This window comes from Neltuma alba, unplaced genomic scaffold, assembly GCF_004799145.2.
Source record: "Neltuma alba isolate B1F8T4 unplaced genomic scaffold, ASM479914v2 tig00005455_pilon, whole genome shotgun sequence".
Taxonomy (NCBI): domain Eukaryota; kingdom Viridiplantae; phylum Streptophyta; class Magnoliopsida; order Fabales; family Fabaceae; genus Neltuma; species Neltuma alba.
Window position 1 is genome coordinate 19,446 of NW_021634116.1, and position 14,638 is coordinate 34,083.

A 14,638-nucleotide genomic window follows, 5' to 3' on the forward strand; every position below is an offset into this window, starting at 1 on the left:
ATGCGCAATCACAATAATTTCATAACCACAACTGTTAAAAGTTCCTTGTGGTACGAGCGAAACCAGATTATTGTTGACCACGAAAAAAAATTACTGCACTCAGGCAAAAATCTAACAAAAGCATATCTCAAGATAATATTTTTTTTTTTTTTGGGTGTAGAGATGCTTGGCTCATTAAATTACATTAAATTAGCGTCGAAAGATCGTCTCTTCAAGAGACAGGCCAAAAGTGGGTATCTCACCATGCTGGCCTGTCTTTGCAACTTTAACTGCGTTCATATCAAGATTTAGGGGCATCTGTCCTGCCATTTGTATTTTTCTCCATTCAAAGTTTGGCATCTTGTACCGTTCATTGAATGGCCTCCTACGTCTCAAATTGAAGCAAGGCCTTCTTCTCACTTATCTCAACCTGGTTTTAACATCATGGAAGTCATGCCCATGGAAGAAGACGGCGCTGCCTATTACAGAGCTAAGGAAGTGAAGGAATTTGAAGAGACCAGAGCTGGGGTTAAGGGCCTCGTGGACTCTGGAATTGAAAAGCTTCCTAGGTTCCTCATTCATCCACCGGAGTCCCTCGCAAACTCTTCCGTTGCTGATGCTGCCACTACTTGCTTCCGTGTGCCGGTGATAGATTTCCAAGGGTGTGAAAGCTCTCGCCGGACAGAGGTTATCAAGGAAATTCGTGAAGCGTCAGAAACGTGGGGCTTCTTCCAGATGGTGAATCATGGAGTCCCAGTTCCTCTTATGGACAACATGCTTAAAGCAATCAGAGAATTTCACGAACAAGAAAGGGAGGTGAAGAAGGAATGGTATTCCCGAGACAGCAAGACACGAGTAAGGTACTTCTGCAACGGAGACCTCTTCGTCTCCAAAGCCGCAAATTGGAGGGACACCTTACTCTTCGACTTCCAGGACGGTCCCCTGAACTCCGAAACCTTCCCACAAATATGCAGGTATTTAATAGCTTGTTTCATACTTTCATATGAGCCTTAGACAAGAGTTAAACGCAGATGTTTCATCATATATATTGCAGAGAAACGGTGAGCGAGTACATTGAGCATATGAGGAAACTGAGAGAGAGAGTATCGGAACTACTGTCAGAGGCACTGGGGCTAAGGGCGGATTGGCTGGGGAGCTTAGGATGCATGAAAAGGGAATCATTGGTGTGTCACTATTACCCGCCTTGTCCCCAGCCACATCTCACATTTGGCACCACCAAGCACTCGGATCCATCGTCCCTTACATTGCTTCTGCAAGATAACGTAGGTGGCCTCCAGGTTCTTCATCGAGACCAGTGGGTTGACATAAACCCCGTGCCCGGAGCACTGGTGGCCAACATCGGAGATCTCATGCAGGTACATCGGTTTTCCCCCCCCCCCGGTGAAAACGACAATTTCTTTTATTCATGATTCCCTGATACTCTTCTATCAAAGTGATAAGATTATTTATTCTTTGAATCTTACAAAACGCAGTCATCACAAACTCCAATATGAATTGATTAAAACCATAAACTAACCGGGCATTCTGAATCAATATGGGAGAATCGTAACTGTTCTTCAGTTGCAACGTGTTAAAAGTAAGATCAAAGATTTGACATGACCTTTTTTTTTTTTCCTCCGACGGATTTGACATGACTATTGTTGTATGATTATTAAATTATTGGATATTATTCCATATATAAATTTTTAAAAAATACATATGAGTAGTATCTTAAAAAGAGAGTCGCTATCTGATATCAAGAAGGGAATGGAACATAAAAATAAAGATCTCGTAATAGCATATAATTAAAATTTTCATTTGTGTATTACTCTCTTGTTATTGAGCTTTTTTAAGGATTATATTTTCTATTGAAATTTCATAGTAATTTTTCCCTTTCAAAACTTCATAACTAATGAGTATGTTTATTATTAATATATGTTAAGATTTTGAAAGCTTACACGTATGTGGTTTTGTTTAATGCTGCTTAGCTGATCACCAATGACAAGTTCAAGAGCGTGGAGCATAGGGTACTGGCTGGACAAGTGGGCCCCAGGGTATCGGCTGCCTGTCTGTTATATCCAAGGGAGAAATGTAGAGCATATGGACCCCTGGAGGAATTTACGTCCACCATTGACCCGCCTCTCTACAGGGAAACTACCATCAGCGAGTACCTCGCTTACTACAGATCAAAAGGCCTCGACGGCAGCAAGACCCTCCCTCATTTTAGACTATGAGAAGGAATAATGAGCTGCCACTTAACTACTTTGTCACCTTTTAATATACTCTCCATCTCTTCTTTATTCACAATCTGATGCCTTGCATTTTAACTTTTTCTTTCCGGCCAACATGCCTTAGACTCGTATTAACGCTAGTTTTAAGATGCCTCAACGCATTGGTATATTTCTAATGTCAAACTCTTGAGCAAATATCATCGTCGCAATCCCACCAGCACCCAAGAAAAAAAAGTTGCCATCTTTGCCTCACTATAAAGGCTCAATATTTTACATCTTGATAAGGTTTGTTTTTTCTTCTTTCTTTACCCTACCCCATCGTGCATACCCACGCAGCTTTTTTATCTTCTGGGTCACGGAGGGGGGAGGAGCAGAAGATTTCCGACGTCATTACCAAGCGCGCCAAGAAGTTTTCAAGAACCAACCAGTTATTATGCGTGCACTGTACTCTTGGACTGCAGTATTTGAACAAGCGGCCACAATATATCCAACCTGTGCACATTTCTGTTGTTTTGGCCCTGTGACAAATCACTTCTCCTTATCAACCACTTGAAAATAAGCAAATGATTACAATTGTGAGCAGTTGCCCCGAAGAAAAAAAATCATCACCATATTCTGATCCTACCTCAACCACAAAACATATCCATGTCTTCTCACTTTGAGCTTCTGTTGCACCTTTCAAAATTGTCAGGCCCAAGCTCCTTATGGCTTCTGCTATCTCCAGAAAATAGCTGCACTCCTCACAAAGCATCTGCAGCATAAGCATAATTAAGAATATGAATAACATGCTCAGCAGCTGATGATGGCTAGGCATACAGTACACTATCTCCAACTCCTTGGTTTCTCAACAGAGCAGCTTCTTCCATGACACCGAGCAATTAAATTTCAAATCAATCATTAACAATAACTCGAAATTGCAACTCAAACTCAAACATACCTCGACAAGCACATGTCCATTCTTACTAAGATTCTCCACTAATATTGAATGAACTTTCAGATGACCTCCTACTTCCATTGCCCAGCTCGAACCCTGTTCATAGCTAGAGCATCCAGGAACAGCTGATTCCAAGTGATGCGACTGCAAAATAGTTTCCCTTATGGAGTTCAGAGATGGGAATACAGCATGTGGATACATTCTCGTTTTTAATTCGATTCTTTGGATGGCGGGGAGCAAATCAACATGGAGCTTCTGATGGGTAATCATCACTCAAAAAACTTGCCATAGCAATTAAATAAAGCCATAAAATCTAATCTTGCTATCTACACTAGTAGTTACGTAAAGGCATGAAATGTTGGTGAAAACTTTAAGATGGACAAACAGACTGAAACCAATTCATTTGTAGTTTAACGATAGCCTTCAAATATCACTTCCAAATTGATGGAAAATGGTTTGTAGTAAGTTAATTTCTACCTAGCACGTGGGCCAAAAGACAAACTATTGGAAATTTGGAATTACTAGAAACAGTACCTTTGCCTTTGAACCAGTAAATTTATTTAGCTTGTCAGCATGTTTAGTAATGCTCTGCAGAAAGAGCATGTGCTTTATTGTGCGCTCCAGTAGTGAATCAATACTGCACTGTTGAAGTTGCCACAATTTATTCAGCCACATTAAAGGAACCAAAACAGTATAAAGTCAAAATTAATCTAAACAAATTTGGGAAATGTACATTAAAGGCAACTACCTTTGCTCCATTTGGCACCAATTCTCTCAACTCCTTTATACGATCTTGGATCAGTTGTCTGTCCCTTGGCCTAGGCCTACCACTTTCTCCAGGCCTAGCCCTCTTCTTGCTCTTACCAGGCTCAGAAGATCTTTCAAACCGTTCACTACATGAACTAGGACACGACGATGAAGTCAAAGAGTGGAATATGTCCTCTCTTACAAGAGAAGACTCTATTGAATAGCCTTCTGAATTAATGGCTGGGGCACTGTGCATGGAAGCTTCAGGATTTCTTTCAGATATCATTGCAGCCTGCATTAATGCAGAGTATGATAGTTCATTGTTAATGTCATTATCACTATGACAAGCATTGACTACTATTGCCTCCAAAAGATGCTCCGGACAAGATTCATGAGTCAGCCGGCTACAGCTAATCTCATCTGGTATCTCCATCATTGTAAGATCTTCATTCACCTGTCCTTCAGAATCAAAATATCCACTTCTCACAAAAGCTGGCCCAAGGGCTTCGTGTAGCTCACAGCCAGCAGGGAAATTCAACAGTGTATTTGAGGTACTCATGTAAGAAGGTGCAGTCTGGAACTCTGAACTTTCTGCATCTTTTTGGGAGCTTGCATCTGAAGATCTGCGAAGAGGCAATGCCTCTTTCTGGCTAATATTTACATAACACAACTTATCACCTTCGTAAACAACATCATGAAAGTCTGAAGGCAAGCAGGCCAAATCAGCTCCAATTGTTTCAGATGGACCTACAGAACCACTGAAGTTATTGTCCATAACTGAATTGTGTGGCACTGACGTAACATTTCTTTCCGATTCCACCCTGACATCTTTGGAGCCATGCTTCCCTCTTCAAACTTCTCATTTAGAGGTCTCTTATCTAAAAATTTTTTATGCTCGACATTCATCATATTAGATACTGACTTGAGCAAAACCAAACTTTCATCACTGCAAAACTCAGGCCCTCCATATTTGGTCACATCAACAGCCATTTTCTGATAAACAGAAGGAGGTGTAAGGTTCTTCGCAGAGCATGGAAAGGGCATTAAAATGTCCAGTTTTTCACCCCGTGTGGTTTCCTTTGTATCAAGCAAGCAAGCAGGTCCAATTTTTGAAGACAATTTTGTTGTTGGTGCATCTGGCTGAAAAACCAAGAAATACAATATACGATGATAATTTTCAAAATATGTAGGTCAAATGATAATTATGTCATTGCATTGCTTGCCACATGGGTGTATAAACATGCACAACCACATGCACATGGTATCCCCTACAGACCAGAAGCAAAGTGAAAAATGCCTGGACATATAGGGGAGATGTGGGAGCAGAAAATTACCAGAGGAGGAGAATTCTTCACACATGATTTTATGTGATTGGGAACGTGGCCTATCAAGGAATCTTGATTGGTCAAAAAAATGTTTCTGATATGAGTTACAACTCTCATATCTTCAATTACCTGTCATCAAGGACGACAGAGGTAAAGCACGCTATTAATTATCAATTAAATATTTTAACTAAAAATAGACTAGAATCATCTTACTTTATTTAAGGAGCCAAGCTGAACAACTCCATGTGGGGTAATAGCCACAACAACAATTGTCTACAAGGCAAAACAGGGCTTTATTAATGAAATATCATCATGCAGATCAAATACTAAAGCAATGAAGCCAGGAAATAAACCTCCATAAGAATCATTAGTTTTCCAACACTAAGTGCACCGGAAGTCTCATCAAAATCTCCACAGATTTGCAATATCAAACTATTAACTAATGCCTAAGGATGCAGCCAAGTATGGCTCTGATCTGGTTAAAAATAACAATGAGCCACAGAGCCAGAGAACTATAATAGCTTCACTAAGCATTAGGTACTAAGCATATTAAGCACAATTTTTAAAATATTGTCAAAGTTTACGATCCTTAGTAATGTAATTCTAATTTAAAGGCAAATGTAAAGAATTCTCTCTTTCAGTACCCATTAATTTTATTAATTCAAAACCCATTAAACTTTAATAAAAGAAAAAGGAAGATTACTTACCCTAATTCCAGCATAAAACTGAGATTGCCATCCATCGGCGAACTAAAATAAAAAAAACCAAAGGAGAAGAAATGAGAATGATTGGAAAGTTGTGGACAAAGTACCAAATACCAATTAGGGCGCCTTACCTCAAAGGACGAACCAGAACTCGTAGCATGATCATCTACATAGATCCACTGATGCTTCCCAGTGAGAGCTACCTGTCCAACAATACTGTAAAGGAAAGGATCAATACAATAGGTAGATCGATTTTCTTTTCTCTTTCTTTTTTTTTGGACTGAAGGTAGATCGAATTTAACTCGGTTACAAAATATGGGATACATAATAGATAAAATTAATCTAAAGTAACACCACATTTTGTTAAATTAATTGGCCATACCCTTCCCCTATCGAATATACTTGATATGACATCTTTGAGACCACCAAGTCAAGAGGATCGTGAGGAAAATTCCCACTGTGAAACTGTTCCATGGTCTTCTGGTAGCACTCATTACCTAAAGAATCATAATGATCAGGGTTGTCATAGTAACCGTCCTCCCATGTTAGGATCCTGTGAGTAAATTCCACAACCAGAAAATAATTTAACGGAACGCTATGGTATTTAACTTTCCTACTCTGGTACTATATAACCAACAAATCAACTGACAAAATTTTGCATGAAAGACTGGATCATTACACAGGTGACTGTTATATAGCATATGCACTGCTTAAAAGATGCCAATAAAAAATGCAATCCTTGGCCCAGAAAGAGAACGCACAACAATGGAAAGCAACATAGGGAACCCTGATAAAACACAAGGACATTAGTATCCATCAAAGAGTTACTTCTAACTTCATAGTTTTCGTTGAATGGAAGTAGAAGGAACTCGAGGGCAAACACTATTTCCATATTAATCTCGATACTCAGTGTCCCCTTATATATTAATAAGCATTATATACGTTAATCATCCAGGAATCATGTTAACGAACAGATAAAACCGACGCACATAAATTACCAACTTGTAGGACAAAACAAAAAAGGACAAACATTTTCTTTGTAAAATCATTCATACAATTAACAGTTGATAAATTACCGTGGGCTCTGAGTATTAGGAAAAATCCAGCAAATATAACCAATCCTATTAAATTGTCCCGCACTTAAAATGGCCAAGTAAAATTCCCAACCAAAAAATGCAAAGCAACGTGAAACTTAAACTCCTTTTATTACGCATTGTCAGCATCCGAAATATTAAGAGATATGAATCAAAAGCAGACGCAATAGATGAGCTGGCAATGGCACCCAAAAAAAAAAAAAACGATGGATGAGCTAGCAAGGGAAAAGTTGACGTACATCCGATCCCCATGTTTGAGTCTCCAAAAGACGGCGTACTTCCAATCAGTATTTAAACAGAGACTTCTGAGTAATTGACGTATGTTCGTAGCCATCTTCTCAGAATTTTGACGACCCGAAGAAGCCCCGAAGAAAGGGTTATTGATTAACTAACTCTGCGAAAAAAGAAAACAACAAAGGCCCTCCAACTCCCGATAATCCCCTTGCTCTAGCTTCCCCTATAAGATCCTCTTCCAGCCTGCTTCCTCCGCAACCCAGCTCGCCGTTTTAATGGCGGTCCAACTGTTGGCCGTAGCAGACGATCCGTACCCATTACTCCCACAACAAGCACGAAGTCCAGTATCCTCAGGCTCCGAAATTTACTTGTGAAGGATTTACAATCTCGAGAGGAGAACAACAACCGCCACCTTACTGAAAATGACAACTACAGCACAGTGCTTAAGCACACAAATCTTGCAATTGCTCATGGAATGTTCCCGGAAACTCCGCAATTTTTTGAAGGCGGATTTGAAAGAAAACACCAACCGAGATTGTAACGGAAAATGAGTGTTGAAGACTCTAGCTTATATCGGACGACATGGATGCGAGACAGAGCGCGGAAACTGAGAGTACATAATAAATTCCTCAGGTGGGATGGGAAAAAACTGAACGCAGCCGAAAAGAAAAGGGAAAAGGACTGCAAATTACGAGCTTTAGAGCGAACAAAGAGAATGGAGGTGTGGATTAGTGGGAGAAAATATTGAACGGCTTTTACACAGCTTGCTTTTTCAGAGAGAAGCAAGCCCCAAGCTTTCCAAATGCTGCTCTACCTCACTTTCTTCCGGCCGTGCAAATGGTAGAAGAGAAGAGAGCACTATTATATATAACAAGTTATACATGCGCACTGTGTTACGCGCGGGGTGGTGTTTCAAGCACCAATACTCGCACAGGCTTCTTCCCCCGCCAATCACACTCTACCGTTCAACACACACACACCGCGCATTTTGGCAAATTTCATCCGTTTGAGCTTTGATTCTCTCTCACTCCTAACTTGACTGGGACAAAAGGGTGGGCAAAAGCCCAAGCGCTAAAGCTAATGAAGTATTCGAGACTAAGCTGAGCTTCTATTTAACGCTAAGAACAACTTCCATGAGCCCAAGACCAGAAGGCGAGAAAGTTAGATAATCCGACTGGGTTATGAGTGCACTTTACAGGTGGGGTTATTTTATGGCCAACAACATCATGCTTCATGGAGCAAATGCTTCTTATCATTCCGTCAATTTTCTAACTTTCTTGTTTGTTTTATGAAATTGCAATGAACTTAACCCTCCTACTGTCCTTTTCAGCAATGATCTTATCGCTTTTTGAGTTGGGCCGCCTCCACCCTCGATTTTTCTTTACTGCCCCGCTGAAGTTTTACCTTAAGAATAATATGTGAATTTTTTATGAGTTCTCGTTTGGCTGCTAGCTACTAATTCATGTTCATTGAATAGTAGCGATGCCCTGTGCATGATATATAATTGACAGGACATCGATTCATTTATACAGGAAGCATTTAATGTGTTCCGTTAATTAAGCTACCTCTGTGTGTGTTTTCAAGACATGTAAAAACGTGTATAAGGGCATGACAGTATATTACGTCGGTCATTAAATTTGTTTCTTACCATGATCGGTCCTTCAAAATCTACATCCGTTGGTAATGACGAAGTCTATTACTCCTATATTTTAGGAGACCAAATAATATACGTACAGAACTATTCATACAGAATATTCTTAATAACTATCAATTATATATTGAAGGATAAGGAACGCAAGTATATATTTTCCAATTTTTTTGGAACTTTTTACATCATCACACCATGTGAAGAGATAAAGATAACAACTCGATTTCTACGTATCTTATGTATTTACAAGATTCAATCGGCAAATAAGTGCATAAAAAATCGTGTATATATGTGACTAGTATAGAAATCTGAAAAGTTAAAAGTTAATCGAATCGTAAATCCCCGATCCAGTGGCACCAAAATCTTCTCCGGTTACATATGGATAGGCACACACTTCAGTTCAATTGAACATGGTGGAGTAGTAATATTTGAGGACAGATATGCATCAACAGCGACAAGGGAAAAAAAAAATCTCTTCGAGCGTTTATGGTTCAGGATTTTCTTGTCCTGCCAACTTAATAAAAATAAAGCAAACTCCTGCCCCGCACCAACTCAACATCATGTTAGGAGTCCCATTATGAGTTTGAACATTGTGATCCAAAATATGATTACAGTCATTGATTTCCCTTATGTCGTCTTCTTTCTTTCTTTCTTTGGTTTGCATGCATGCGTCTTTTTCGCGAGAGTAGTCTCGGAGATTGATGCCAGGTTGGCTGAATGTAGTCACTCTTCCTCGTTCATAACAAAGGACAAAAATTACAAAGTTAGTAAAATGGTAATCATATATGCGTGTGTTTTATTGATTTGATTAACGTTAATATGAGTAAACAATGCGGGATTGGTCGTGAACGGGTTCAATTTGTGGCGAAGCAGTTAAACCTAGTCTGCCTCGATGGTTCGCTACCAGTTGAAGAGGCACAATGATGATGCTGCTTGCTATAGATAATTGTTTTTTTCTCATCTATATATAATATGCAGAGAATCAATTATTTTTCTCTCTCCCTGGATTTCCTCAATGGCCGATGACGATGATCATCATGATAATGTTCCCCATCATCTCCAATGGAAAAACAAACTTCATGCAATGCAGTATTTGACTCCAACGGGTTGAAAATTTACCACACAGGTCAAAATCCAAACAGAATAATTACATAGGTCCACGAAATATGTAAAATTCTGATCATTATCATCATTGCTCTGGTCTTTGAAATCGAACGGCAGAGAATTAACGATCTGCGAGCGGCTATTTTATACATATTTTGTGTATTATTTTTTAATGTGCATTTGTCACAGGGATATATATGTGTGTATCTCGAAAGGGAAGCATTGTAAAGTCAAACTAGGCTGTGCTGAATACGCCTAACCACCTAAGCCAGTTTTATTGTAAAGCGGGGGCCGGGAGACATCGCATAGGTGATGGATGATATGTAAATTATACTACAACTGATCTTATTTATAAGACTTTATTTCTAAATTATAAATAAGATCTTATAATTAGAATCGAAAGTAATATATTGAATGGAATTATATATTTAATTTTTTCGGAGCGCAAATAATATAGTCTATTTGGAAGCGGATTTTTTTTTTTGGGGCGAACATATTTGGAAACGGATATAGTAGTAGTTACATACTCTCTTATATGATGATAATTAATCAAAACGTCGATTTAATTATTATGGCAAGCAGTAATTAGAAAAAGCGTAAATGCAATATTATGGTCCGGGTTTGGGACCTTCGCCTCCTAGATTCCAAGAGCCCGCAAGCTTTGATGATGTCTGTGTTGACGGTTCCTTTTGCATTGTCGCTTCTCATCTTTATCCTAGGACATGTTTGGGGCAGCCCAAATCATGTCAAGAATATCTCACAGCTGAGCTTTTTGCGGACAAGTAATCTAAGATGGATACATATGACCCCTCGGTCTTTTTAAGGCCGAGCATGTGTTTTTATTTTCCAATTTTTTTCCTCATTTTAATTCCTCTATCTCTTAAATAAGTCAACACATCCATGGGGCGTGAACATCAAGAAAGAAATTAATTTTGTAAGCTGTTGAAGTCCGGTCCTGAGCCATTAATTTCTTTTTTTTTTTTGCCAGCCATTAATAGTGTTAGACTCTTGTGATCTTTAATATAAGAATTGTTTTATAATGTTATTTGTTATCCGAATTCCGAAACCAAGCTGGCATCCCCTGCAAATCAAAGGCACATTTATAACCCTGGGAAGATCAATGATAACATGATATTCTCCCTCTCAGTGCTTATTATAAGTTACAAATAATTAGTCAAAAGTAATTAATTAAAGGTTAAAAATATAGTCTTGTTTTCAAATATACCCTTATAATAAATATGAAAAATGATGAAAAATGTATTAAAAAATGTGACAAGGGAAAATAACAAATGAGATTAAATAAATAATTAAAGGAAAAATTATATTTAAAAAAAGGTATTAGATGCTTAGACAGATCTTGAATTGAATCTTATAAAGAAAGACTACACAGCTCTTCAAATTTAAAGTTTATAAATAGAATAGGAGAGTATTGTTTTAAATTTCTTTTGTCAGGGTTCTGAGCAAAGTAGTCATTAATAACCATAGCCGAAAAGCATGCAGTTCAAAATAATACTGTTGCGTGGAAAGTCGATAATTATGCGTTTTAAAATTAATATGGCTTGCTAAACCCACAAAATTAAAAGTTAACAATGATAATGGTTGCACTAGCTAGAGAAAGCAGTTCCCTTTCCCATGCACCCACCATGAAAAGGGCAGATCATTCGGCAACCGAACACGTAATTATCGCAGGTTAAGTGCTTTAATTAACCAACCTAGTAGTACGCACCTTCGGAAGAGCCGTTGAGGATGCCTCAACGGCGTTGATGAATCTGTGTCGTTCGTAACAGCACTGAAAGGCGCGCTTCCAGCTCGATCGTTGTCCTCGCGTATCTATCCATCCACCATCCCTTTTACTTTAATTTCTTAATTAGCTGTCAAGATAATCAATGTGGTCAACACGTACGCCCCACATGAGAGAGGCTGAAATTATATACGTTGATTTTTTTTTTGATAAAGCATAGTATCCTCCTATTAGAAGTAATCATATTCGAAGTACTGTTGGGTACTACATATGAGTATCTCTCCTAGTGAGAATTCAAATTTTAATTCACTATGTTATGAGAAACTAATCCCTTCTATTAGATCAAACTCTTATCAGTATTAGAGTTAAATAAACTAAATCTTTCCATTCGAATTTGGGAGCCCGAAAAGAAAGCCTTTGCGAGTTTTTTTTTTTGGAGGGGGGTGTTTGAGGGCTTTGGCGACTCTTGCGATTCTCGGTGTGGCAATGGGTTGCTCAGGGGTAGTAAGGTGCGAACAAAAGCCCAGGTCAAATTAAAACTGAATTGACCAAGCATTGAGGGCCTAATACAATGCAAATATGTATATTCATGCTTCATAGGGTAAGGAAATTGATGAAAGCTGCAAATTAATTTCTAAATCATGTGTCTTTGATAGGAGGAGTCAGAGAAGCTCAACACCAGCCGTTAGGCCACCTGTTTTGAGGATCCAGGGTGGGAAGCCATCTTCTGTTACTGAGATTGGAGCCCAAGGTGGCAGTGGCAGTACTGGTCTTTTTGCTGCGGAAAAACAACAGCTTGCTGAAAAATCCAGCTTTCTTGGTGGCGGCGGTGGAGGATGCCTCCTTGAGAATGGGATGATGGGTGGCAAATATCTCATCGCGGCTACGGATGCGGTTGAGACTGGAATATTTCTGGTGCAGAGATTCCTGGGGTATATTCCTGGCTAACAGCGGCGATGATCCTCCCCAGTTGTTAGTGCCAAGACGTGGATGCTGGGGTGTTCTAAATCCCACCCTCCCTGTTATTCTCTCTCCATCTTTCTCTTCCTTCATATCTCCATATCCACCATCCTCTTCGCCTGTCCTTTGTTATATCCTGTCCTTTGTTATATTGGAAACCTCTCAGGCGTCTCGCTTCGTCTTCCGATAACTTCTATAAATCCCACGTACACCCGATAACTTCCACCAACCCCTATTGGATTCTTCTTCATGTACCTGTCATCTCCCAAATAATATTACTTTCTCCCCCTGCTGTTTTTAGTATAAAAATTAATTAACTAATTTGAATAAATTAAAAAAATTAATTATGTTAGTTATTTATAATAAATACTCCTCCGGTTCTTAATACAGGATCCAATTGTTAAATTGATTTTGATCTTAAATATAAAATTAATTAACTAATTTGAATAAATTAAAAAAATTAATTATGTTAGTTATTTATAATAAATACTCGTCCGGTCCTTAATACAGGATCCAATTGTTAAATTGATTTTGATCTTAAATATAAGACATATCAATTTTTTCCAAATTATCCTTGTGGATACTCCCTCAACCATAATCAAATAGAAGAGGAAGAAGGGGTATTAAGAAAGATGATTACAGTATTTTAGGAAAAACGTGTCACGTTTCTTATAATTAACTGACTTACCTAACTTCCTTAATCTAATCAAATTAGTTAAATGAGTCTTATATTAAGGATCGAAAGAGTAGATGTTATTTTTCGTGAAATATCCTTACTAATCAAGTGTATTGATTAGAATTATTATTATTACAATGACTACTTAAAAAAAAAAGATAAATATGAGATACAAAGTGGATTGGAGTCTTATATTTAGAACCAAAATAAAAATCAAACGAGCTCTTATATTAAAGATTGGAAGTAATAATATACAACCTCCGATCTTAATCATAATACCTCGTTAATAGTTTATAAATAAATTTTTATAATTAAAACCGGAAGTACAGTATGGATATAAAATTTGACAACTAGTCAGCGTTCTTTGTGAGTCATGATACAATCGCGCGCCTATCATGCCTGCATTAATTAATTACCTATTTGGAAAGGACCATGGCCCTGGGTGTAAAGATCCACTTTAACCGTTTCCAGATTAAACTAACTAAATTTAATAGTTTATTAAATATTGTATGTGAAAGCAACATAGTTATATATTAAATTTCATTTAAATTATCAGAAAACTGCAATAAAAAAATCTTTTCGTTGGCTAGATTTATCAAAATAAAAAGGGAGAGAATTGTGGCGCAGCACTGCAGCGCCCCCCCGGGGGGGTGACCGGCTTGCATGACAGGCTCATGAAAGCCTTTTTTATTTTTTTTTAAAACCCCGCGAGGACTTGGCATCCGTTTTTAGACTACGGGCCTGAACGTATAATAGGGAAGGCGTGCCCCAAAAGTTTATCATTTTTTTAATTAAAATATAAATATCTTTCTATTAAAAGTAATCCTGTTCAAAATACTGTTAGGTATTAAATATAAATACTTTCCCTAATAAAAATTTAAATATTAGTTTGTTATGTCATGAGGGTCTAGTTTTGTTTTTTGGTTAGATCCAGACTCCGGCGGACAAAAATTTATCATTTGAATGAGCCATGAACTGCCGACATTTTCCACATGGCTTGTCAAAAGGCTTCTCTCATTAAATTTCTCGAATGTCAGTGCTCTGACAATCACAATGCCTTATCCTTTGTACAAAAAAAAAAGAAGAAGAAAAAAAAACTCATCTTAAGCCTTGCACTTTTACTCGCTCTTCCCCATAATAACCCAATGGCCACGGCAATGACTAAAAAAAAAATGTTGTTACTTGTTAATTAAATTAATTAAGAAATAGTAGAAAATAAAGAGACACGCAACCGTTCGGGATAAGATGTCAGCCACTGATT

The 14,638-nt window shown here is 38.1% G+C and overlaps 1 protein-coding gene and 1 pseudogene across 1 annotated transcript; one reads left to right on the plus strand and one right to left on the minus strand.

The window, feature by feature from the left end:
• The first annotated feature begins 228 nt into the window (after positions 1 to 228).
• LOC114747787 (1-aminocyclopropane-1-carboxylate oxidase homolog 1-like) lies at positions 229 to 2,400 on the plus strand. Its single transcript, XM_028936134.1, has 3 exons — positions 229 to 953; positions 1,034 to 1,355; positions 1,968 to 2,400. Exons 1-3 carry the CDS (start codon positions 424 to 426, stop codon positions 2,211 to 2,213), a joined length of 1,098 nt encoding a protein of 365 aa, XP_028791967.1. The 5' UTR covers positions 229 to 423; the 3' UTR covers positions 2,214 to 2,400.
• Positions 2,401 to 2,441: 41 nt separating this feature from the next.
• Positions 2,442 to 7,950, minus strand: LOC114747788 (transcription factor bHLH155-like; annotated as a pseudogene).
• Positions 7,951 to 14,638: the final 6,688 nt, after the last annotated feature.